Raw genomic sequence first — 26,608 nt, forward strand, 5'->3', positions numbered from 1 at the left:
AAGCCGCCGTCCAGCCACGTTTTAGAGAGGTTGTCCTGGGAGAGGTTGTCCGGAAGCCCAGGGTCCCTTCCCAATGCAGGCGGCCCCTGCCCTCGGGCACCTGCACCTTCTCGGCCATCAGGGAAGTTCATCACGTTCCCCGCCAGCGCTCCCAGCGGCGCTGCCCCCCCGGTTCCTTTTCTCCCGCCTCCCTCCGGCACGGGAGCGCTGCCCCGAGCGCTGCCCTCTCGCCGCTCAGCGAGACCCCCGCGCCCCGCTGCTCCCGCCCCGGCTTCCCGGGCTGCCTTGCCCGCGCACAGAACCCCGAGTTTCTGCCTGCTCGCACTCGTTTTGCGGGGAGATATTCCCTCGTCCTCCCCTGAAGAAGCCCCTCTGGAGGCAGTGGCCTGGCCGTCCCGTCCCGTCCCGTCCCGTCCCGCTAGGCACGGTCCGGCAGCAGCTCCCGTGCACCGGCCCCTGCCTCCGCCTCCTCCTTCTCCTCCTCCTCCCGTCCCGCTCCGCGCAGCCGCCGCCCGCCGGGGCGGAGGGTCCTGGGGGGAGGGTCCCGGCGCCTGACGGTGCCCCGAGGCGGGGCGATGATGCGAGGCCGCCGCCTCCGCGCTGCCTGCGGCCGAGGGGGGAGCAGTGGGACGAGGCGCGGGGTTGCTGCCGCCGCCGTCGCCGCCTCCGGAGCAGCGAGAGCCGCCTGCGGAGCGCGGGGTGCCCGGCCCGGGGCCGCCCGGTGAGCGCCGCCGGGGGAGTGGGCGGGAGGCGGCAGGGATGGAGCCGGTGGCTGGGGAGGAGGAGGTGGAGAAGGCGGCGGAGCCGCGGCTGCTTCTTTGTGGCAGGAAAGTTTCGGTGCGGCTCGGCGCGGCCGCCCCGCTGCCTGCGTGCCTGCCCGAGGAGGAGGAGGAGACCCGCTCCCCGTGCGGGGCCCCGCCTGCTCCGGGCCACTTCGGCGGGGGGGTGTTCTCCCACATCTCCCTCCCTGTCACCGGCCTCCCGGCCCCTGGCAGTGCCATCTTTGGGGCCCGGGCCTCTCGGGAGCTGCGGCGGGGACGGGGAGCCGAGCGCGGGTCGATCGGCCGGGGGGGTTTTTGGGGAGTTTTCCGCCCCGGGTGCGATCCCGGCGGAGAGGGGGAGCGATGCTGAGCCCGTGCCGCCAGGGTGGCCTACGGGAGAGGAGGGGCGGCGGGCGGGGGTCCTGCTCCGGGGGACGCCGCGCCGGATAAAAGTCTGGGAAAGCAGCGGTCGGTGAATCGGAACTGGAGCGGCGAGGGAGGCCGGGGAAGGGGCACCCGGACCCCGGTGCGCACCCGAGGGGTGTGTGTGCAGACGGCAGCGCTCGGCCCGGCTGCTCGGGACCCTTTATGTAACGCAGCCCCGCGCCCGAGCCGTGCGGGAGCACGCCTGGATCGCTCCCCTCGGCAGGCAGCGTGCTCGCCTCGGCTCCCGCGCTCGGGATGCGGCACCCGCCGGGTCCGGGCCGGCAGCTGTAGCTGCTGGAAGGAAGCGTTATTGGCTCCGGATGGCAGGGAAGGAGAGCGGTGAGGGAAAAGATCCCGTGTTCTCCGTGCGTGCCCCCGGGTCTTGCAGGGGGGTCTCCCCAGCGAAACTTGGTACAGATGGCGGCGTGCCCAGCTCAGCATGATTCAGAGGCATTTAACAACCATTGTAAGAAGGACTAATCGGACACAGACTTTCAATGTCCGGATCGTGCCCTCCTTTTCCACTTTTTTGCTCATTGAGGGTGTTAGGGTTTGTAGTTCATAAAACAGAAAAACATTTCTAGATACCAAAAGAAAGCAATCCAGTGCTCCATTAGCATTCTTTCTCTCTTAGGAGAACAATACAGGCTCACTGTAAGCTTGCCCAAACATGGGCTGCCTTTTATTATACATTGGTACAGTGCCTGGTGCAATAGGTCCTCTTTTGGCCGGGCTCACGTGCAAAGCGCAAGTAAAAACTGAGTGGCACGATGCTAGTCGTGATGTATTTGTCGCAAATACCACCTGCCGACAGGCTGGGTTTTCACAAAGGGAAGAAAGGTGGAATGCTTTGAACAAACCCGGTTCCTGTCTGTTTGATGTACCAGATGCTTGTCATCTCTAGTTGACCTCAGACACTTGCTTGGCTCTTGAAAGTTACGTTGTTCAAAGTGTCTGGTACTTTTTTTTTTTAATTATTGTCTGTATATTTTTAAAAAAGAAGTTAACAACTTTGTGACTGGGTTGATAGCCTGTGTGACATCTAAGAGTCCATGTAAAAACAGCTGCATGTCTGCATTAAAGATGACAGGGGCAACTTACCTTGTTGCAAAAGGTTGCTGTATGGCCTTGGTCCTACAGACCTGTGTGTACCTTAGCCTGAGGAGATGCTACACAAAACCCATCCTTCTGCTTCAGGCATTTACAGAATTAGGTCTCTTTTGGTGGATTTTCTCATCCAAGGAGGTTTTTTATCATCACTGCCTATAGGATGTCATATTTGATACTTGCTCTCCTCAAGTTTATTGCAGTTTTAATCCAAAGGTATAATAACAGAAAGCTTTGTACAAACAAGTTAGCTGGAGGAGGAGGGGTTGGGTTTGCTGTTAAGTACCCCAATTTGCATTTCTTGTAAATATTCATATTTATTGAAGGAACTGAAAGGGGGAATGGAATAGAATTTAACTTGTGTTCCAACAGCCTTTTCAGTTTCTGGTTCTTGTTTCAGTGCTGGTTGAAGTACTTGTGAAAATTGCTCACCTGCAGGAAACATGAGGTCACAGTACATCACGGCGCCCACAGTCACTGTCCTTCTGTTCCTGCTGTGGATCCCATCTTCAACAGGCTGCAACAAGGCTCTCTGTGCCAGCGACGTCAGCAAATGCCTGATACAGGTACGAGTCCTGTGTCCTCCATCTGCTTTCAAACGTTCAGAAAACAGTCGTGAAACTGCATCCTGAAAAGATACAAATAACTGGTATTTTATGTTAAGTAGTGTCTCTGAAAAGAGGTTGGTTTGATCTCCTACCCATATAAGTGCAGATTTACAACCATTTTATAGACAGAGAATACCAAGTGCATATTTATATGGGCATGTTTTTTTGGTTTTTTTTAATTGAAACTTTTTCAATCCAAGGACTATGTCTGTCTGTTATGTTCCCCTTAACTTTCAATTTGTCCAGTTCCTTAAATCTCAAGCAGAAGGTCAGGAGTTGACACCTGATGATCTCCACAGAATCAGTTTTGTACAGTGAATTAAAAGATGCCTAAAAACCAAACCAAATACTTATGAGCTGAACTGGTAGGAAATAGATGTTAAATTCAGATGCTGCTTTTGACTCACTGCATGTCTGTACTGTGAAAGAAACAGAGTGAGACCAGGTTGCTCTTCCTAGAGCAGGAGTTAAGAGTTGTGGTGTGCAGCAGAACAAAAAGGCTTTTTCTAGCAAGATGACAAGCATTTCTGGTAGCTACCAAGTATTTTTTTTTAGTCATGGTAAACAGAGCATGCTTCTTGACTCCAGACTGAGAAAGGATGCTTCATGTGGTCAGCTGCAGCTTTTTTAAAAACAACTGTTTCCTACTGCCTCTTTGTAGATTGGAAATGCAATAACAGAGAGCACTAATGTCATATGGCAGTAAGATGTGAGTGTGCTTACTGTAAATGCATGGTCACAGCCTGAAAAGAGATGCAGAAGTGGCCTCAAGCATTTCCATGTTTACTTCATTTCGCTGACTTCTGTTTAAAATTTGTCTGGTTACAAGTAAAAACACTTGCCAGATTCACAAATCCATCCTGTGGAATGAAAACTGACTGTAGGCTGAACCATCTTCTTTCTGGGTTCTGCACTGCCTTTGCTTTAAAAGTAAAAAAAAGAAATTTCTGCTTCTTCCAGCCCCACTACAGTCTGTGGAGTTGTTAAATAGGGGAGCAAGAATGAGGCTTCTGATTTTTACCTTCTCAAAACGAACTCCAGTGGTTTTGCTGGCATGTGGACATTGTGCTGTGACAAACTGTCACAAGCTGTCACTGTGGCAGCTGTGACAAGCTGTCGCTGTGACAAACTGATGCACCTTCTCTTGCATTTTTAAAAATCAGCTCTAGGATTGAAACCTGTAAGAAGTAACATGCTAATTATGGCATTGGATGTACGTGGCACTTAAATAGTAAATCCAGTGGTACAGATTTGTTGATTCAGGGGAAAGTTATTAGTCCAGGTGCTGGATTTCAGTCCTGGAAGCTGTTGATCTGCTGTTTGTTTTTCTGTAAGCAAAGGGGACAACAGGGAAAATGTTTCTCCTTTTCTGGTGCCACTGATGGAGCCCACCATCTGTGAAAGAACAGGTATCTCCTCCTTGAGAAATCATCTCTTATCGAGTCAAGCTTGAGACAGCAAGCATTTAAACTTTATTTTTATGAGCTAGTCTGAATAGAGCACAGCCCAGAAGGAGTGGAGTTAATGCTACCAGAGTCCTTACTCAGCTGGCAATAAATGGCTGAGGTTCAGCAGTGCATGGAAACGGCTGATATAACTATGCTTTCCTTGGATTATGTTGGCATCTCTGTAGCAACACAGCCCTGTGCATGCAGAGAAACCTCTGAACTGCTTTACTTGTGGTAGGTGTGTTCTGTCTTACTTTGCACAGGTGATGTGGAGTCCCTTTTTAAAGCATTTCCCCAAAATCAAAGTCATATGCAATTATATGAGATCCTAAAGTAGCCTAGGCCATGCGAGTTGTGTGCAGTTACAGGGGAATTACACTGTTCATTTCCACCATCTGGCTGCTGTCTTCCTGCACACAGGCCTGACTTACCAGTCAGTATTCATTCTTTATAGAAGAATAGATCAGGTCAGACTAGTCTGATTGTGGACAGGAAGATATCATAAAGCTTTGACTTAAAGCAATTGTCCTCCTTCTTCTTGCCTTTTTTGTTTGTTTTAAAACTTCAGTACTGTTGTGGCAGAAGTGCTGCACTGGTATATGAAATGCATGTTCTTTCCTGGATAGGCATACAAGTAGAGTATATCCATGTACTTTTTTTTTCCCCTCTAAACTCTTCTGGAGGAATCTGAACTTAAAAATAAAATACCATATTGAGGGAGGTTGCTTGACTATTGCATGACATTTTTCCCTCCCCAACTTTTATCGCTGTTGCAGTTCACCAAAATCCATATCTTGAAACCAAGATGTCACTCGGAGACAACCTGGGGAGCAAACAGATTGTGAATGTTTGTCATCTGCATCTGTGTGCAGAAAGCGAAGCTGCCTGTCCTGGAGACAGGGAGACAGGAGAGCTGCTCTCTCAGAAAGCATACAGTTAACATAAATATTTTTGCCAGCATGGCTAGAAGTCAGTGCAGTCATTACTGTCACTCCTTAGGAGCTCCTCTGCTTAAGGGTGGTCCCTACACAAATATTTATTTTGTTAGATCCAGAACAGTGCATGAGATCAGCAACTCCCGTGGATTCAGTTTTCCCTTTGCGTCCTGGGCTCTAGCTTTATTGGTGCTCCTCTTTTTCCATAAGCAAAGGCCTGGAAGAAAATAGCTTGAGGCATCTCTCTGCATAAGCTCAGCCTTTACTAAGAAACTTTGTGGCTTCCTGTAGTTGTTGAGAGAGTTGTGGATAAGACTTGGGAGTGTAGAGAGTGAGTCCACAAAATTAGTTTGGCCCTTCAAGGCTCTGGCTGTAGCTCCTTCCCATGTCCCTGGGATTGGGGATTGGAGCCCATGGGCGACTGTTGCCATGCATTCCAGGTGGAGCCCTGGGTGCACATGGAGCGTGTGCTGCAGTGTTTATTGAGCACATCTGCTGTTGACTTGGCCGCGTGGGTTGTTTTGATGTTTCCATGTGTGGAGGAGATGAAAAGGCCAGTTATGCTGGCTGGGCGGGGGGAGGCGCATATTGTGTCCTTGCAACACGGAGGAAATCCTTGAAGGCAGAAACCTCGAGGATGAGACGTTCCCACAATTGTTCATAGCAAAAAGGTTTGAGGCGAGTCCCAGGTTGGCTCTTGAGGTGCAGAGCTCCCAGCAGGAGTCAGGCTTGGGTGGAACGTCAATGTTGGGCTGGAAGCTGAACTTTGCTACCTCATCTGCAACAGTGCTTTAAACTGTTGCTGTGCATAGGAAACAAATGGTGTTATAATTCAGGCATGGTTTTACAATCCTTCTGAAGAGAGGTTGTTTTGTGGGGAAAATAGGATTTTCTCTCATGAACTCTACAGACCTGCAGCCACCTCAGCTGGTGTGGTATCGTTCCAATTAAAATCTCTTTTCATGTCTTTTTTGCCTCCTGTTAATCCTGTGTACAAACTTGTCAGCCTGAAAGGATTTCCAAGACATTTTAGCCCTGTGGTATGAAATAAACGCCACTCCTTAACTTCAGGGCTTCAGCATCTAAAAATTACTTCAAGTGTGTGCTGTAGCTGCAGTACATAACCCGGTTGGGTTAACAAAACAGTTCTGGTTGGTTCACTTCCAGGAGATTTTCTGTTATTAAACTGTTCTAGGGAAAAAAGCTCTCTTTCACTCCCCCTTCCAGTTTGCAGAGAGGTTTCCAATGCCTTCAGGTCCTACTTCACCCTGCACCAAGAAAATATTCTCTGGAATTTCAGGAAAGCTTTGGAAAAAACTCAGATGTTAAACACCTTCTAAAATTTTTTGCTTGCTCTCTGGAGCAGGAGTATCTTTATTGTACAAACATGCCCACTTCCTACTTAATACTGTATTTTTAAACTGTGAGGCTTATTTCTTGCCTAGCAAAATACATTCTCCGATGCACCTTCAGTAGTTCAGCTTGGGAAGTTGCCAAGTTGACTTATGAGTAATATTTTCTTCCACTGACGCCTCACCACCCCCAGCTATCAACAAGGAACGTTCCTTATTCTGCCTTGCTTCACCCACGTCTCATGTAAGCATTCTTTTAAAAAGATGCATCTTGTACCAGTATCCAGTGTAGATGAGTCAGGCAGGAGGACTCAAAACTGGTTAAGGAAATAATGGATGTTCTAACAGATATATAAACATACAGTTATTGCCCCAAAGTAGCAGAAGACTAATTAATTAGGTTGTTCTTTCTTCCTTCCTCTCCCTCCAACTTTAAAATAAAGAAATAATAATGAAAAACCAACCAACCAAACAAAAAAACCCCAAACAACAACAAAAAACCATAAATATTGCACTGCTCATGGGCCCTTCCTGTAAAAACAAACTTGTTACAATACTGGTAGGTGTAATGGTGCTGGCCCCAAGTCAGTGTTTACACACATAGATGCTAAGCAGAATTTTTTGTTAACAGGTTGCAAGTGCAGAATTTAAGGTTACATTTAATTCTCTGAGAATACTCTTTTATAAAACTGAAACAACTTTAGTGAACTTTCTGACTTCTATTCATGCATTACATTTAATAGTTTAGTGAGAATTGCCTCCTCCCACATGCTGGCCTGTTGGTTTCTTTAAAATGTAAAAGTTGTTTGCCCGGTTTTACTGTTGAAGAATAAATTGGATATTTTTAATACTAAACTCATGGTAATTTTTAAAGTTGTTCTATTCAGGCTTTTTATTCTAAAGGCTGACAAAATCTGTTTATCAAATGGTAAGAGAAATGTTTTAGAAATGCATCATGCATCATTAATTCACATAAGTCATCTTTCTAAGTTTATGATGTCTCCTGTGGTGGAAATTTGTACATATTTTGTTAATCAGCCTTTTACTTGGAAACAGCACAGTTTGTGTGGAAACAGTGATAGGTGCCATTCATAAATTTTGAGGATGAAAAAGTAATAAATCTTAGTAGTTTTCCACCCTGTGAATAAAAATTCAATACTTGCAAGGGCTGCCTATTGCAGAAATGTGTGTGGAGCAGGGGTTCACTCTCCATCAGTCAGTGGGGCAAACAGGTCACAACTCTACAGGTGGCAGCATTTCTCAGCATTATGTATCACAAGCAATAGTTGGTGAATTTTGTTTCTTTGCTGGATTCAAGATGACTTATGATGTAGGATGAAGTAAATGGAAAATAAGGAATCAGTGGATTTATACTGTCTTAGTAAATTGTAGCTTGTCTGCAGCACATTCTAGGGCTTGTTCAGTTTTAGTCCAGACCTGGGAGCCTTGCAGCTCCATTTGCTGTATTCTGGAGGCCTGTCCCTATACAGACTTCGCTCTGGCCTCCCTCTCTGAAGTGCACTCCTTGGTCTTCTGTGTGCCCACGTGAGTTGGTGTGAGCGAGGGGTGGCCACTGTGCAGCTCAACAGGCTGTGGATATTTACATTTGCCAGTTTTGCAGAGTAAAGAGAGTAAAGAGAGAACAGGGGTCATGGATGATCAGGTGCAAGACTGCACCTTGCTGTGCCTTGCAAAAGTGTTCCCGACATTTGGTATAAAAACGCCTCCTTTCTCCCCTACCTTGTGCTTCTTAACAATAGCAAGTGAAGAATTATTTAAAAAGTGGAATTTTCCCCAGTTTGATCTTTTCTCAAGGTGCTTCAGAAAGAAACCTCACTTTGCAGGTGACATTGGTGCCTGCCACCAATGTAAGGAGAAATGCCCCTGACCCAGCTGGGGTGGAACCATCGGTGGAGACTCCAGGATAGGAAAATCTCAAACCAAACCACCTCCCTGCCCTTCTCACCTGTCCATGAGAGTGTGTCCCTCCTTTGCCTCTGGATAATGGGATCAAAGAGTGGGGATGGGCATAATCTTCCCCCTGGCCTGGTGTGTAACAGATTTGCCAGTGGCCCTTCCAGTAAAGCCGGGGTTGGAAAGATCGCGTGGTCAGTGTTTCCAGTAACGGGATTTTGTTTTCTCCCCAGTTGTGTGTAATGTGATAGTTAGACAGACGTCATCAAAACCAAATTCTTAGACAGGATAACCAGAGGGACCTTCTTGGCTTGTCTGTGTTTTGCACTATGATGTAATTCAAGGCTGTGAATTATTGTCATGCAGCCGCAGTCTTTTGGCCAAACTGGAGTTACTAGTATGGATTTGAGTTAGAGGGAAAGAGACCGCCTGGTTTTTAGATTTTCTTCATCCATGTCGGTTTTTTCCATGCTTTGAGGTCCACAAATGTGTGTCTCCAGCAGGACTGCTAAACCAGAACTTTTGGGTTTAGGTAGTATGAAGAGAAATATTTGTCTTTATGCTTCCATGCCTTTTCTATCTTTTTAGGTTATTAATGGTTAAAGAAAAATACTTGTGTATATCATTTCACTTTCTAGAGGGTCTAGAAGTCTTGTAGGTATCCCAAGGTATCAATTTGGAGGGACAAAGCATAGGGTTGTTTTCATAATAGCAAATATGAATCATCTAGACCTGGGGCGGGTGGGAAGGGGGGAAAATCTGGTCATTAATGTTACAAACAGAGAGCAATGTGTAACAAGTGTTTGGAGACACAGAAAATTCTGTGGTCAGATGACTTAAATTGGTAAGTTCCTCTTAGAATCCAGGGATAGGTGTGATGGTAGACATCATGCATGTCTAGAGTGGGCACATGTGGCTTATAGTAGCTTTCTTTTTTAGTTAAATTATAATGTACGGACACTATTTATATATAAAAAAGCATCTGTCTCCAAGTTTCCTGTTGTGATGGGAAAACATTCAAAGACCTTGTAGATTTAGGCATGCACATGCACAGAAGTGCACACACCTTTCCCATGAATAAGATTTTTTGTCTTTTAAAAGCTTGCTTCAGATTTCTCTTCAGAATGTCACCTTTAAGGGAAAAAAAAAAGCAAACTTGCAAAAGATCCTTTTGTAAACTTGGATTGGTTTTTGGCTGGAGTTGTTTCATCGTTTACTCACTGTCTTAGTCTACTAAGCTTTTTTAATGCCCTAATTTGAGTTGTGGCTTGAGGAAAAAATCACTCTGCTGTGTAGTTATTTTACATCTGGGATTGCTGCAGTGTAATGAGTGTCTGTTGATTCCAGGAGCTGTGTCAGTGCCGCCCTGGGGAAGGGAACTGTTCCTGCTGTAAGGAGTGTATGCTCTGCCTGGGCACACTTTGGGATGAGTGCTGTGACTGTGTTGGTAAGTTTGCACTTTTGGGGGGGACTTCCTGCTTTTTTTACATCGCTTTCTCCTGCCACATGCTGAGCTCACAGTCTTAAAATAGAAGTAAAACACTGGGACAGAATCTGTGCTTTAAGCATCTTACAGCTCGTTGTGTGGGTATGGATGTTTGAGTACTGTGGAGACCCAAACATCTGAAGGCTGTGTCTGCTCTATGGAGCTGGGGGTGGCAGTAGTCCAGGTATTGCTTGTTAAATGTCATCATAGCTGATTATTAATTTTGTCTCTCAAACATAAAACTCCTGTTTGAATTGTCATCTTGAGGAAACTCCCAAGTGCCTGCTTTGTGGGGTTGGATGCTGTGTTTCTATTTCTGTGTTTCTGAAGGTTTCTACCTGTGAAGGGTGCATTGACAGGTACAGCAATGGGACACCTTTAAGATTGAGTTGGGACTACTAGTAAATATGCATGGCCCAGTGTTTCCACTGTTCTTTTATTTACAAAAATAGCTCTTTGTGAAGGGTGAGAAAGAAGCAGACAAGGCCTTACTGTAGGACTAGATGACAGTCTTAAAAAGAACACATTGCTGCTGACAGGTGGTGTTCAGAGTGCCCAGATCTTTGCAAGTGAGTGCTGTTCCAGCTGAAGAAGATTGCATTCTAGTTCCTTTTCTTGTTTTATATGTAACAAAAGCTTAATTTTCCTGTGGTTGTTGTAAGTCTCCCTGTGCTGCTATCCAAAATCCTAGCTTCCATGAAAGGGATGCATCTTGAGTGTTGTACCTGCTCTCAGCTTTTCTAGATCAGTTTTCTCTGAATTCATGAAGGTGATTAGTCACAAAATGCCCATTTTCAGTGCAGGTAATTTCCCTAGTTTAGAACCATTATCTGCTGTAGAAAGCAAGGCATAGTGTACTGATCTCTAGAGAGAAGAAGAACCTACCTCTTGGGATTGTGAAGTCCACACATGAGCTTCTGTTCATAAATCTGCAGGTGACTCACTGTTCTGCTGCTCTTTCCCATAGTGTTTTGCAGGAGAGGAGTTAATAAGGTTTCAGGTTCAGTTTCCCAGTACTGAGTAAACTAAAACTTCTCCTGATGGTTCTTAGGGTGCCTCAGACCTTTTTGGATTCTATGGGATGGTCCTATTCTTCTTCTCTTCAGTATAGGATCATCCTTGCTGTAGCCTTATTCAAATCAGGAAATAGGAAGACATGCTGTACCTGACTCCCTAGACACAGTTCTTTGCTGATACCTGAGCTGATATTTGAAGTTTCTTTATAAGCTGATCATGTCTAATGTAAAAGCAGATAGATTGTTGTGTCTTACAGATCATGTCCGCCTTGAGGGCAGGAATTACCTCCTGTCCTTCACCACTAACTGTACTGGTGCTCAGTTGATGCCCTTATGTTTGCCCTCCTTTCTCTGACAGGGAAAAACATGCTGGAGGAGGGAGAACAGCAACAAGTCCTCCATTCCCTTTGAGTTAAGCTCTTCTAGTCCCTTGTATAAAGGCTTATCTGCTTCCATCATTTTAATTGTCCATTTTTGCATCTTCTCATCCATTCCAAAGCAGTAGTCTAGACATGTTTGATCCTTACAGGTTGCTCATAAGTTAAACTTTTCAACCGAAGTTGCTATTTTATAATATTTACTATATAAAATATTATTATTCAAATGCTTTTAAAAACAGTAAGAGTGAAGGATATGTGCGGATGAGCATTTACCCATTAAACTAGAAGCAATGATTTCTTGGTACCATCTTAAGGTGATATTTTCATACTGCATTGATATGCACACAAACTTGTATACATTCTGCAGGATTTTGGCAAACAATCTTGATGGTTTTTTTTTTTTCCTTTGTGTGTCCTTTTTATCAGTGAAATTTATTTTCTGAGTCCTACCTGGCAAAGTCTGGTCTGACAGGTCTAGAAAGGCCCGCTGGTTTCTGTTTCACAACATTAATACAATGACATCAATTAAAGCCTACATCCCTTGATGTGTCTGTACAAAATTCTTACCTGGTTTGATATCTTCCTAACTGATTTTCAGGTGGTCATCCTTTATTGCAATTGTATGATCAATACAGTGCTTGTTAAGGTATTGTTAATATTAGTGCTTATTAAAAGGTGGTAAGAAAGGGATAGAAATTTTTTATTAAAGCAGTGAGTCTAGAAAGGTCCATGAAGAGCAAACCTAATTGAGAGGAGTAGGAAAACAATCATGTACAGTAGGGTGCTTGTATAAGTGGACTTATTTTTTAGTATGACCTGATGTTTGGAAAAGGGGCTTTTTTTTCTCCTACTCTGTACTTGGCTTACCTTTTTATAGGTGCAGACTGTCGTGGAGTGTTCTTATTACCAAATGCTGTTAATGCAAACCACTTGCTTAAGATTTGCTAGATCTCATGCTAATCGCCATGAACAAACTTCCCTGTGCTTTGTTCACTATGGTAATCCATCTACTTAGGTTGAGAAGATTATGGGTTTGAATAAGGCTCTAGTTAAACACAATTATTTGTGAAGCCAGAGTCCTAGTGGATCTACGGGGCAGGAGATACTTCTCTGGTTGTATGAGGCAGGTAGACTTTGAACATTCATGTCTCATATCACTTTAATACTTCAGGTAGTGGTGTGCTTTGCAACTGTACCTGTCTAAACCTGTGTCTGTGAAACTACCCAAAATTATATCCAGATGCACATGAGGAAAATGGATTTGCCTGTCTCTTGACAGGTAACTTCTAACAGTGTTTTATTCACTCCTGAGTTTAAAATACCTGTGCAGATACAAATTTTCTTTTTAATCTTGGTAGTTTCCACAGATTGGACTTAAATTGAATACCCTTTGGTTTAATTGCTAGTAATAAATATTAGTGTTTAAATGGTTAATGAAAAACTGGAACTGACATTGCATATCACAAAAACATTTTTTATGGAATTGACAATGTGAAAAAATATTACAAGGTTTCAAAAAAGATACTGCAGAAGATGTTGAAAAATAACAAAGAGGTAACCTAGAAATGAGTATTTTGCCTGTTGTGGCCCCTCCAGCTAAGTAGCAAAAAAATGAGGTTCATCTTGGCTGTCTCTACACAAGTAAAGTAATTCAGACTCATGCTCTGTCCTGATAGTGATCTTTGTATCTCTGGCAGATGACTAAAAAGACCTAGTGCAGTGCTGCAGCAGATGAGATGGAATACTTGAATAATGATCAAAAGTTTCACGTACCTCAGACTTATCAAGATACTCCCTTGTTCAGTCCTTACCTTGCATTCCGGATTTATGCTCCTATCGATTATACTGTGCTTTGTTATAATCTCTTCTCCCACGGAAAATAAACCTTCCACTGAACCTTCCATTTTCTAAACTGTAACACTGACAGGGAAGCAAAGTGCTGTTTAGATGAGGTTTTTCTTTTCACAAGTCACAGGTCTGTTTTGTAGAAGTCTGAACTATCCAAAACCCGCTGTTATGGAAAACTTGTCCTGCTGTGTTTGATAGCACTTCTACTATTGGGCTGAGAGTGGGATAGATATGAAAGAGTTCTGTTCTGTTCAGCAGAAAAAGAAGCAATTTTAATTCTCCAAATATTCCTACCTGTTTCAAGAAGAGCTATGGGAGTTCTGTGTAATTTACTGTTTGTTTCCTCTGCAGGTATGTGCAATCCTCGCAATTACAGTGACACACCTCCAACATCCAAGAGCACTGTTGAGGAGTTGCATGAACCAATTCCTTCCCTTTTCCGGGCACTAACAGAAGGGGATACTCAGCTGAACTGGAATATTGTTTCCTTCCCTGTGGCAGAAGAACTGTCACACCATGAGAACCTCGTCTCCTTTTTAGAAACAGTGAACCAGCCACAGCACCAGAATGTCTCTGTTCCAAGCAACAATGTCCACACACCTTACTCTAGTGACAAAGGTAATGAGTGTAGTGTCTAAATCCCTAGCATCTACTCTTGTCTCTTCCAGGAGCCTTCTCAGTGCTATCCTATGCTTCTGTATGCTAGCTTCTTCTTTTCCCTTAAGAATGTATGAAAGGTTCAGCCTAATTTTCAGCATGACATAACAGAAGGAGTGAGGCAAAGGTGTTGAGGAACGTGGAAGATGGGGTTAAAATGACCGATGCTCTTAGGACACTGAACAGCATGAATTTATCTCTATAATTACTTCTGTGGCCTGAGGCAGTTTGTTCATGTTGTTTCATGTGCACTGGCACAGTGTGCTCTCTGACCTAGAAACAGTTACCTGTAGCTTAGGAGATGGGACAGACCAGAAACTGAATCCAAATTATGTATTGACAATCCAAATTGTCAATTCCTCCTGTTGCAGAAGTAGGCAACAGAAATATGGCTTAAGAGGTCTGAGAAAACCATGTGCTATAAGCTCTCTTATCTGGAACCGTTGTTTATTTCTTTCATCTGAGTTGGCATAACTTGAAATCTTTGAAGGGATGTTTGGTATGAAATCCAGGGTTAATAGTAAACCTAAACAAGATTAGAAGGACTGATGAAGGAAGGATATGTGACAGACTGTCTTCAAAATAAGTAACTTGGTGGTAGGGGTTGAACTCACAGATTCATTCCACCTATTTTTTATTAAGTTTTTTATATTCTTACCTTCAGTTTAGAGAATAGACTTCAGGATACTGTTTGCTGTGGTTGGGTGGGGGAAAGATGAGAAGTTTGAGGTAGTGTCGACAGTGGTATAAAAAATACTGTCTGTTTCTTGGTTTCCATACTAAACCTGAAACACTTTTCCCTGCAAATCATTACATCAGACTTTAAAGAATCTCATAAACAGTTCATAGTGGAATTGCTGCTTAACAGGGGAAAAAGAGCATCTGATTTATTAGTGCAATTAATGCTTTGCTTCCTTCCCAACGTACACTTTAAATATTTTTAACCCATATGTTGCTGTTGTGATGGCCCTTTTATCTTATCAATAAAAGATACCCTAATTGATGGACATGCTTTTCCATACCAGTGTGAACCATTGACCTAGTTGTGTTTCTGAGTAGGACTGCTGCTGATTAAATGGAACCATAATGGCAACTTTTCTAATTTCCTATGGCTAAGGCACATTAGAAAAATAAATTAATTCCAGAACTAGAAAACCAGATGGGCAGAAAACATCTCATTCATATGTCTTTGATGTTATTAAAATGCTTGCTTGCTGTTATGAGAATAATGTACGAAGTCATGTAAAATGGAAAGCCACAAAAAGCCCTGTGTACAAAGACTACAGTACTTACAATTATAAATTAAACTCAGGGGAAAAAAATATGTTTGGTACAACCTTGAATATATCCCCATTGCATTTAGGTACTGCAATCCAGATGGTTGTTCCCTGAGAGTCCTTTACTACCGTACCAACAGGATGGGCTAATGATAGTTTTGGATTAAACTTAGAATTTGAATTGCATTTCAAGGGCGTGGAGCAGTTTTGAGTTCAACAACACAAATAAATAACACTGCCATTTTTTCTTAGTCAAAAGTCCCCTTCGTTTCTTTTACTAGGAACATATTAGAGATTAGGTTGAGAGAGCTCTTACTGGAATGATGACAGTCCAAAAACAACAGTTATATTTGGAAATAGTTACCAAATGCCACTGGCTTTCAGGCCTCAGCAGACACTTAAAACAGAAATAAATGTCAGAGCCTGTTCTTGTAATCATTGGCTATGCCTTCTCCATCTTGGTGACCAGTGAAGAACTGGAAAAGATAGAAAATTACTTTCCACTTCCTATTCCTATACTTTTAAGTATCTAAATATGTAAACCTGCCGAGAGTCTCTTTTCTTGGTCACAGTGTAGATAACTTTGTAGTGCTCTGCTTTTTCAAAAGTCATATTAAATTTTGCTTATAAAAACATTGATGATTTGAGCATTGAGAACAGAAGAGGTGGAAAGAAAAATTAGCATCTGGCCTTGGTCAGTTGATGTTTATTATGGTGGAAGCAGGACAGCTGGACATCCAACAGCGCTGAACGTTGTGTGAGCCATGGGGTAGCATTGTTTCTAATACTGTTTTTCTGAGCTCATTGGGGAAGCCATAATCAAAAGGTGGAGGGGTAGTAGGTTGGGACTGAAGAGCCTTGTGAGCATGGGCACAGTGAGGTAGCTGAGGAAGTTCCTGGAGCCTGATGGCTTCTGCCCATGCAAAGTTCAGTCACACAATCGGGTCACTGCTTTAACAAGCTGGAAAGTGTTAGAACCACTGAAAGAGAGGGACGTTTTGTGAATGTGTGTGTGTGCTCAGTGGCAGTAAAAACAAGCATAGCCTGCAATGGGAGAAGAAACAGACCATGTCTTTACCTTTTCCTTCTCCCCAAAAATGCTGCTAGGCTTGAGGGCAGGTCTTGCAAATGGAGATACCCTTAAGGTGACTTGCTAAGCACTTGTCTTCGAGGCTGTGACAATCAGGGATTTGAAAGAATATTCCTGTGAGCAGGAACACAGATGCTTTATGTTTTCTTTACAGTGCTGTGCCGCCTCCATTTTGTGGTTCTTCTGTGGCTCCTTGCATGCTTCCCTCCAACATGGTGTGCTGGCAGCAGCCAATGGCATGGCCTGTAAAGGGAGAGGGGCTAATGAGAGGTAGATTTTGTAGGGGGACAGTGGTCTCTGTGATGTCTTCTGGAATACATTCCAAGATTTGTAAAGGCTCTGCTTACAAATAGCCCTTGTCACGTAGTGTAACACAGCTCTGATTTCAGCTTTACTGCGTGTTCTCGCAGGGATCACCATTAAGCTGGCCCAGGGTGCCAGACTGGCCTGATGCGGTTCTGGGTGAGTGCCAGGAAAAGCAGCACCAGCCACGGGAACCACGAGCTTTGTGCCTGAGTGGCGTGAAGCCACCACCAGGGAGGGCGGCTGTGGATCCGGGAGGAGGTGGGGTGCGGTTGGATATAAAGCATTCCTTTCTGGCCCCAGCCTACCCTGAACCCAGCCACCAGACCTTGAACTTCCCCGTTATTTTCTTGATGAGTGTCTTCCCTTTCCTCCTGTGAACTGACTTGTAATGTTTTAGCTGCCAAAGTTATGCATGCGCTGCTGGAGCTGCTGTAGTTCTTTGTATCAGTTGTTTCTGGCACTTGAGCCTCTACTTCAGAGAGGATTGCGATGGTTATTAATCTGGAGCTACATTTGTACTTCATTCTCTTTGCTTTACTTCTAGCTGATACCCTCAGAGCTCTGAACTGTGAGTTCAGAGATTTAAATAAGCTTAGTTGTTTCAGATGATGACAGGATGTTGGTGAGAGGGAGAGGGGAACTAGATAATTTTTTGGCAACTGATAAAACAAAATCTGTGCTGTAGTTAAGGGTTTCTGACTTACACTGCTTGTGACACAGGGAATGGTGTCTGGTCTGCAATCCTGCTCCCCTCCAGTGCAACAGGGAAAGGAGAGTTATAATTCCAGTGAAGAAACATCTACCTCTGTAGGTAGTCTAGGAAGATTTTTTGTTTTTAAACCGTTTCTTTTTATAAATTGATTGACATAGAATTGACTTGTCCAAAAGTAGTAGATTATGTAAGTTGATTGTTCATAAACAGTTGCAGGTTCATCTCCTTGTTCTTGTTTTCCCCTCTTCTCACTACTGCACTAGTGTTTTTTCTAGTGGAAGGTATATCCCTGCCAACAGAAGGGGGGTTGGAACTAGATGATCTTTAAGATCCCTTCCAACCCAGGCCAATCTGTGATAAAATGGTATGACCACTGGATGGACAGTTACCTTTTTAAAGAACTTTTAGAGTTACCAATAAAGTGGCCAGCAGACAGCTGAAATTACACAGCACATATAAATTCAAAGATCCCATACAGCAAATTATCATTAACTGGGAAAGTTCTCTGAGTTGCTAAATTTTTCTATATTACACCAATACAGATAGTTTTACAGCAAAGCCTGGTAGTTTCATCTGTTCACTTTTAATTTAGACTTGATTGTTGTTTCTCCTACACAACCTTCACTACGTATGAAGTGTGAGGGGGAAAAAGGTGAGAAATTAATGTTCCGGGAAAAAAAGTTTACTGCTGCATCCTTCTCCCTCCCTGCATCTGCAGTCTGTCATTCTTAGGGTGTGAAAATTGGCAAAATGCAAATGAGAAAGCTGTTACTGCACTAAGTAATATTGTTTTTATCTACACTGAGGGAGCCAAGTGATGACTTGGTAATTAGCTTTGTGAAACAGTTTAAGTACTCTCCCAGATCCCAGCTGAGCCTGTAGGTATGTATTTTTTTCCCCTGTGTAACTCTCTTTCTGCAGTCTATAGAGCATCCCTACCCTTCCACTAAAAACATCCTTTGAGGAGTGAAGGGAACAGATACTTAGGGCTATCTGGGCTTTCTGAGAATGGATGGTGTGTGCTTCTTCTTGGGACTATGGCAATCTGAGCTTTTTTGTCTCTGGTGATGAAATGTTGCCAAGTCCTTGTGCATTCCCTATAGAAGTTGGAGCTGCTGTCTGGCCTCTGAATGCCTTCTTGCCTTTGAGGATGTGGTGGCTGCATCTCCCTACTGCTTTTCAGCTTTGGCTGAGCACTTTAGGTGCATACCTATCACTCCTTGCACATGGTACCATAGCATACACTTCTATTCAGCTCTTTTTTCTTTCTATTTGTCAATCAAACATCCTTATTGGAGCTGTAGATATGTTGGTTGTTTTCAGGTAGAGGTTTTGTTCTCTGAGAACTCTATTCCTCTGGTTGCTGTGCCTCAGGATATATTATAAGGGCTTATAGAAACAGAACTGCCAAGAACGGGACAGGATTAAGACAGTGCACTTTGTTGATGTTCCCAGCAGTACTTCAGGTACTGCAAGATTTTTTTGACAACTGCAGGTTTACTTGCAGCACAGCTTTTCTGGGAGCAGAAACTGCTTCAGCTCTGGGTCTGCCTCTCCTGCCCAAGATCCCTATTGCCTGTTGCACTGTATCTGGTGTCTGCAAGGTGTGTACATCAGTTTGGAGCCTGGCCAAGGCAGTGAATACTCTGTTGCTTTCAGTGGGCAGGCAGCACATCCTCTGACCTTCTTGCAGTTGTTTTGGTAGTACCAAAATAACTTGACAGTGGTCAAAATCAGCCATTACAAAAAAAAATCAAACCAAACCCACTGTCTAGATTTACTATTTAAGTTTGGATTACTTTTTTCTAGTCCAAACTAATCTATTGGAATGTAGATCAGTGGGTTTCTCCCAGGTGTACCATCAGTAGTAATAGCCCTTTGACATCTGCTTACAACCTTTGACATCTCCTGCTTGACATCTCCTGCTTACAAGTTGGTCTGATCTGTGTGAGGGAGACATTCCTATTTGCAGACAGCTGCCAGTTGTGACTTCCCAAAGTCTGCCAAGTTATGGTCTGGGTAAATGTTATGTAATCATGGTCCTTTGGAGGATGAACCAAGGTTTTATGGTGTAATCACCTGGTCAGTACAGGAGAAAGATGGTGGAATCTGCCAGCTTGGAGAATTTGAAGTAGACTGAGGGGGGTGACGGTTTTATTTTATAGTTGTGGTGAATGCCTTAGCTCCATTTTGATGTTGCAGCACCAAACTTCATGGCATTTCAAGTAATTGCATGGGTGTTAGAAGCATGAAGTCAACATTTAGGCAGAAGAGGTTTCTTAAGATTAGTCGTAAAGCTGATGGTGTTGCTAAAAAAAGGAAGAAAAAAGTGTGCAGATTCATGCTGATGAAAAAAGGATTCTCTAACTCTGTAATTTAATCTGGCTGAAGATTATTGTGGGGTTTGGGGTGGTGGGGGGAAAGAAACACTTACAACCAAATAATGGTTTTTTATGTTTTTTAAAAATAACTTCTCTAAACCTGAAGTTTTTTGTGGTAGCATATTACCTTCAGAGGACACATTCCTGCTTGTAATTTTGGCATAGCTTATCCTTACGCTCTCATAACTGAGGGACAAAACTCAAAATCATTCTTGCCTGTGAACAGAGAAGTAAATTAATCCAGGAGGAGATCAGAGAACAGGTTGAGTTGTAGATGCTGAAAATTTGAAGTTGATAGATTTTACCTTGTCTCTCTCTGCCTTGCCTCTCTGCTTTTACTGTCACCTTTTTCCCTTATGCATCATAGTCCTGTCGTCTTGCAATCATACTTCTAAAGCAGCTCATTTAACTAATTTCTAACTAACCTTTAAAAACACTTTAAGACCTTTTAAATCAAGTTTTTTTTTCCCCTCTTGGTTTAGAACACATGTGTACTGTGGTGTATTTTGATGACTGCATGTCAATACATCAGTGCAAGATCTCTTGCGAGTCCATGGGAGCTTCCAAATACCGATGGTTTCACAACGCCTGCTGTGAGTGTATTGGGCCAGAATGCATCGACTATGGCAGTAAAACTGTCAAATGCATGAACTGTATGTTCTGAAGCAGGAAAATTGTAATATAGCAATACTGAGGCCAAAGTAATCTCTCTCAGTTAAAGAGACTGGGATTGCAAATACTGCATTTTGGTGGATTGCCTGCTGGTTGCAATTAAATGTACCTGGTTGAAAAGAGGATGTATAAAATCAGAGAACTTTTTTTTCTATTTTTTTCTTTCTTTTTTTTAAATTCATGTAAGCAAGGCTAACTAGTAGATGTTTAAACACTATGTTTTAAACTTATTTTTCTTTATTTCTGCTCAAATGGTACAGTCATGCTCATCATTACTGTTCTGGTTGTTTTCCTTTGATTTGAAAGTATTGGCTATACTGGTTTTCAGAACATAGTACTCTATCTTGTAGTTTAGAGTAGGGAAACTTTTAGAATATGGTGATGAGATTTCCATTATCTAAATTCAACAAATAAATAAATGGCTGCTAGGTTGGAGGGAGGGTGGATGTTGTTTAGGGGCTGGGTTTTTGGGATTTGGTTTCTGGTTTTGTTTTTTAACTTTATTACCTTCCAGATTTTGAGGTTAGCTTTTATTGTGGAAGTGATATTTGGAGAAAAATTAAAATTCATGCTTTCTCTTCAAGTTCAAATAATGGGCTGTCATGGATAAAATCCTAACTTCTTAGAAGGGCCGCCCAGCAAAACACCATGTATGGGATACTTTTCTTCCAAGTTTCATCTGCCCTACTCTCTTTTCATTGGGGCCCATGATGCATAATTTATGCATGACACAAATTAATCTTTTCAGTCTTCTCTTAGATCCCAAAATAAAGCTGTTAAGTGCTGTTACAATTCCCACCTTTTGCACTGTTCTCTAGGGTTGTTACACCCTGAACACTTGGTCTAGTAAAGGAAACATGAAAGGCTATGATGGATTTAATGACTAAAGGAATAAAGAATGAAATGATGGGAACATGCAAGTGGTACAGGTCTGCCAGCTGAGCAGCTGGCAACAAACATGTTCCCATTTAGTAATTTCCTGTGAATATTTATTCCAAAACATTTTTATTATTAATAAATTTCTTTTTTTTCCCATAAATTTTTGTCAATGGAGAAGGGAATATGTGTCTGCAAAGGCAAAGTTAAAGTGCTCTGAGTTTAGAACATTGTCCATTTTTTTAAGTAAGAGTTTTTATATGTTGACAGTTACATAGCAGCTACTATGACCGATTTAAGGTGTCCACTGATAATGGTACTAAGTACAAGAATAAAGTGTATGAGTAGTTAATGATCAGCTTTTTGTATTTATAATAATGTAGGTTTTAACTCCTTCAATTTTTTATGTATATATGCATATGCAAACACAAAAGTAACTTGACTATTCATTTTTCTCTCATTAACCTCAGCTAGAGGGATTAAACTGTTTTCTAGTTACACCTGTCTATCTGTACCATGTACACATGAAAGCAGTCATACTACATTTATTTTGTTGAAAAAGTTGCCTGAATGTTTTTTTCTTTTTTTTCTCATGATACAGTTCTTTCAATAAGATGGAATAATAATAATAATAATAATAATAATAAAAGAAAAATCTACTCTTGTTAATATTACTATCTTCAGTGTCGTTTTCAGCTATAAAGATGTACTTGAAATATGAATGTTATTGTTTTGAACTAGTGGATAATGGAATGTCTTCACACTTTAAACTTACAGTTAAGTGATAAAAGATCATAGACAAAAATATAAAAACTTAGCTTATAATGGAGGAGTTGTTCTTCCTATATTTTACAACTCATATTTTCTTCTGCTATAATTTCTTAAAATTAATGGAGAGGAAGAATATGTTAAGACCACCTGTGACTGTTTGTAGCTGGAGGGTGATACATCAATGTTCCTGACCGAGACAGGCGACACGTACCAATCAAGCAAGCAGGAGGTCATTAGCGTGCTTCAGATTTTTGCAATCTTAAATTATTGGAAATATGAGGGTAGCTCAGAATCTTCTTGGGGCAGGAACAGGGCTGATGTTTCTGGTCAGGCACCTGCTACCCCATGGATCTGTGACGCTGTCTCCATTTACAGCCTCAGAATTTCACTGTGAGGTCAAATCAAGTGGGAGTGGGAGGGATGGGGGAGCAGCCTAACAGGTGTCCAGGAAATGCTGTGGGGAATGGCATAAAAATGCAAACACACTTGTCTGTAGTGGCCTGAGAGAAGGTAGTGCACACCTTTTGGGCTTGCCTTACTTTTTGTAATTCCTGATGCTGTCTAGAGTTTGCTGAAAGTGTTGTGTGTACACAAGTGTCATGCAGCAACACCCAGTGTATTTTATGATGATGAGTGTTTTAAGAGGTATTTTAATAAAAAGATATTACTGGTTCTCGTGTGTTCTTTCTCAAGAGTTTCTCAGGGAACCATTACCAGGAAGCATATTACAAAAGTTACTGATCTAGATGGACAGAATAATACTGAGAATTAACTCTCCGGCAGTTTTTTCCATACCTAAAAGTGTTGCTTTGAAGTATTTTTCTGTACATAAATGATAAATACTCAGAATGTTCTTTCTGAAAAACCTAACCATTTTAGAAAATTGTTTATTTAGTCTTATTAATTTTGCAGGAAAAATCACAATATATTTTGGGGTCTCTTATTTCACCCTACATCTGGATAACCATCAAACCTTCACCTACATAAGAACATGTTTTTAAAACTTCTTTTAGTGAGCAATGTTCTCCAGGTAAAGCATTGGCCACTTTTATCACTGTCCTTTGGGATAAAATTGTAAATCACCGAATGTAAAGGGAAGAAAAGAAGGAATTCATATAGTAAGAAACTATACAAATCCCTAGTGTGTTGGGGGTCTGACTGAAAAGGGGTGGAGGGCCTTTTGTTATTCTTTCTATAAAAGTAAAAAAAGGTTTTGTTTAGTTACTTTGGGGTTTGGGTTTGTTTTGTTCAGATTTTTTTAGTTTGTTTTTCCTTACAGACACTTGAGTACAAAGGTCATTGCTTTCCTGTAATTTCTTAGGGTTCCTGGCTTGCTTTTAGTATGCTTAATGGATTTCACATCTAATTCCAAAAAAATTAATATAAGAACACTTGCTTGTATCTTTAATAATATATCTATGGTCACTCCAGTGTCCCTCTCAAAATTATGGCTATTCAGATACCTGGCTCCCAAGCGCCTCATCCGGCTGGCTGGAGTGACTTGAAGCTTGCTGGCGATTGCACAGCGACACAGAGACCCACACAACACAGATACGCTCCGGTCTCTCCAGCCCCATGACCTATGGTGCCCTGTCCCACGGCTGGCACTTACACCTTCATGGGCAAAGCCTGGAGACTCGTAGCCTGGGAGGAGCTTAATGAGAAGAGAGGACAGACCGTGCTGATGGGGTTACCTGCAGAGCACAGCCAAACAACAACCTAACATTTTCCTGTTGGATGGTAATGTCTGTTGGGTTTGGCAAAAGGAACACCTTTACCAAGGTTTAATACATTCCCTTGGCACGACATCTTTCACCCAATCACCAGTACATCATTAAAATTTGTGCTACTCACATGAGAAAACACACTTGGATACAAAATCTTCCTAGAAACAGAGCAAACCTGATTCAGACAAGTACATCTAGTATGTAAAGGTGGCCAAGGCTCAAGTTTTCTTAGACCCTTTTCATTGCTTAAGTGTTTATAAATTTTCTTCCCACCGCAGAGAACTTGGAATTATTTGACTTTGAGCAACCTGTTCTAGGGGAAGATGTTCCTGCCCAGGGCAGAGGGGTTGGAAATAAATGGTCTTTAAGGGCCCTTCCATCCCAAACTATTCTGTGATTCTGTGGCTCCATAATATTGTTCATAGGAGTTGTTTAGGCAGAGTTCAACATCATACACCTTTTTGGCTCTGTTCTCCTGCTCTGTGGTAATTTCTACAAACAACATACTTTCTCCTCCAAAGGCACGAACTAATTTACTACTTCTAGGTTTTCCTGTTGTATCTTCAGGCTCTCATTGTTTCACTTATTTGTTTCAGTTTGTGGCCAACTAGTTTCTTTCCTAAGCTAAATATTTTTATGTTTGCTGCATATTCCTTTATTGCTAAGGAGAATTACACAGCATGTCTGAAAATTATCCCAGAATGATACAGCCCACGTAGACTCCCATCTGTCCAAGACAAACTCAACTCCAGAACTGGCTTTCTTGAAGTTGTAGTAGGAGGAAGGAATTATTTATTAACACGGCCATGCCTTTTCCCTTTTCTTTCCCTGACCAAATGCTTTCTGAACCTCCCCTCCATTTATTATTTTGTTACTTTTATGAAGCTCAGGTACATCAGTGAGACTGATTTTCCAAGCAGAGAGCTTGCCACCTCAGAATCCTTGCTTCACTTTGTCTTTAAAGCAGTAAGAATTTACTGAGTGAATGTGGGGCAAGCTGAGGGTGTAAGAAAGTGCCTCAGTCTGTGTAAGTTGCTCCCAGACCACAGTGAATTTTGCAAGTCAGAAACCATCCAAATCTGTTTCACATGGCAGCAAATTGGTATAGTCAGCACTGTGTACAATCATTTGTTTGTCCTCAAAATCTGGGAGAAAATTCATTCTGGGCTCATTAACTGATGAGCCCATTGTGCATGAACTTTTGTTGGCAGTGGCCTCTAATAATACACATTCTTCAGAGCTGCGAGCCTCTGGCCACTGTCACTTCAAGTGGAGATCCTCACGGGCAACCCTCTCCAATTACTACAGGATATTACAGAACTAACCCTTCTCTCTTCTTTTGCCAGGAGTAAGGTGGCCTTTATATGTAACAAAAAAGAAAAACATTAGCTGTGATGTTAAGTTAAATAGCCTGGTGAGCCCTTGCTGTTACACTGTTTTTTCTGGAGAGGAGGACGGAGACTGGAAGTTGCGAGGTTATGTAATAAGTGGTGAAGACAATATCCCTGTGCTCCAACACTAATCGGAGTGTTTACAACCCTCCCTTTTGTAGCTTCCACTGAATAGCGCAAATTCCTGTGGGGGACCTTTTACATTACCACAGGAGGTGGCACAAAGAGCTCATTCGACAGGGACTAAGCAGCATTGAGTCTCAAGTGAATAAATGGAGCAGGTGGCATGCTGCCACAGTATTAATGTGTCCAATAGGCCGGGGATTATGCTCGAGGCTGTGGGAATGAATCGGCCCTGCTTCTGACTGAAACAAATTCCCCTGTTGATGAGCAATCCTGAAAGGGATTCAAATTACGCAGGTGCTCAACGTAACAGAAACTTGCATTGTAAGAGGCAAAAAACCCCCACAAAATTCCTTATAACATCACTGGAAACAGGATGCATCTTGAGATGGGGATGTGTTCCTTGGCATAGGTCACCTCAAGCAGCATGCAGAGCCTTTCTCCATTTCTCTTGCATTCCAGAAAGCTGTAGAGAGAAGTGGGTAACTCCTCTCAGGAGGTCAGATTTGTTATGGCGGATGAAGCCAAAGCCTTCATGTGAACTGAGGAAGAGGAATTCTGTCAGCAGTAACATCACATGGAAGGTGGTCTAGGTGCCCCCACCCGTGGGGCTGTGTCAGCTCCCACACGGAGACTGATGGCTTGTGGTGTTTGCTGACCTCCCACACTGACTAGTGTAACCTCACAACTCACTTGGCCATACCCATCTTTAATCACTGCCAAAAGAATCTCAAAATTACAGAACGGGTCAGGTTGGAAGGGACCACAGTGGGTCGCCTGGTCCAACCTCTCTGCTCAAGGATCATTCCAGAGCACTGTGGATTGCTATGTGCATTCCAGAACTGCGTCCCCAGATGGTGCTTGAATATCGCCAGCAAGGGAGACCCCACAACCTCTTTGGGAAATCTGTTCCATGCATGGTCACCTGCACAGTGAAGTTCTTCCACATATCCAAGTGGAACTTCCTGTGAATCAGTTTCTGCCTGTTGCTTCTTACCCTATTGCTTGACACCACTGAGAAGAGCCTGGCTCCATCCTCTTGGCATCCTCCCTCATTCAAATACTTATAGACATTGATGAGGACCCCTCCCAGTTGTCTCTTCCCAAGGCTGAACAGGTCCAGCTCCCTCCGTCTTCCCTCATAATAGAGATGCTCCAGCCCCTTAATTATCTTTGTTGCCCTCCACTGGATCTGCTCCAGGAGCTCCATGTCTCTCTTGTACTGAGGAGCCCAAAACTGGAGCACTCCAGATGCGGCCCCACCAGTGCTGAATAGAGGGGCCGGATCAGCTCCCCCGACCTGCTGGCAGCGCTCATCCTACTGCAGCTCAGGACATCATTGGC

The 26,608-nt window shown here is 42.9% G+C and overlaps 1 protein-coding gene and 3 long non-coding RNA genes across 5 annotated transcripts; 2 read left to right on the plus strand and 2 right to left on the minus strand.

The window, feature by feature from the left end:
• The first annotated feature begins 528 nt into the window (after positions 1–528).
• On the plus strand, positions 529–22,696 carry TWSG1 (twisted gastrulation BMP signaling modulator 1). Its single transcript, XM_068192389.1, has 5 exons — positions 529–721; positions 2,695–2,860; positions 9,899–9,998; positions 13,633–13,899; positions 20,187–22,696. The coding sequence occupies exons 2-5, from the start codon at positions 2,738–2,740 to the stop codon at positions 20,366–20,368; spliced, it is 672 nt and encodes a 223-aa protein (XP_068048490.1). The 5' UTR covers positions 529–721; positions 2,695–2,737; the 3' UTR covers positions 20,369–22,696.
• LOC137475292 (uncharacterized) lies at positions 4,742–11,601 on the minus strand. 2 transcript variants are annotated; one of them, XR_010999800.1, is made up of 2 exons: positions 10,923–11,601; positions 4,742–6,553 (listed from the first exon to the last, which is right to left on the minus strand). It is a non-coding gene; the product is annotated as an uncharacterized lncRNA (long non-coding RNA). The 2 variants fall into 2 exon arrangements; XR_010999801.1 differs by lacking the exon at positions 10,923–11,601 and adding an exon at positions 7,610–8,559.
• LOC137475286 (uncharacterized) lies at positions 15,540–20,189 on the minus strand. Its single transcript, XR_010999798.1, has 2 exons — positions 19,832–20,189; positions 15,540–16,548 (listed from the first exon to the last, which is right to left on the minus strand). It is a non-coding gene; the product is annotated as an uncharacterized lncRNA (long non-coding RNA).
• On the plus strand, positions 16,542–17,439 carry LOC137475281 (uncharacterized). Its single transcript, XR_010999796.1, has 2 exons — positions 16,542–17,344; positions 17,383–17,439. It is a non-coding gene; the product is annotated as an uncharacterized lncRNA (long non-coding RNA).
• Positions 22,697–26,608: the final 3,912 nt, after the last annotated feature.

The sequence above is a fragment of the Anomalospiza imberbis genome, chromosome 1, assembly GCF_031753505.1.
Source record: "Anomalospiza imberbis isolate Cuckoo-Finch-1a 21T00152 chromosome 1, ASM3175350v1, whole genome shotgun sequence".
NCBI lineage: Eukaryota > Metazoa > Chordata > Aves > Passeriformes > Viduidae > Anomalospiza > Anomalospiza imberbis.

Excerpts from the sequence above, each read along its gene's own strand:
- TWSG1 (XM_068192389.1), top strand. The coding sequence starts at position 2,738 with ATGAGGTCACAGTACATCACGGCGCCCACAGTCACTGTCCTTCTGTTC. Across the intron at positions 9,999-13,632 it reads TGAGTGCTGTGACTGTGTTG|GTATGTGCAATCCTCGCAAT; the intron begins GTAAGTTTGCAC and ends TTTCCTCTGCAG. Across the intron at positions 13,900-20,186 it reads ACCTTACTCTAGTGACAAAG|AACACATGTGTACTGTGGTG; the intron begins GTAATGAGTGTA and ends CTCTTGGTTTAG.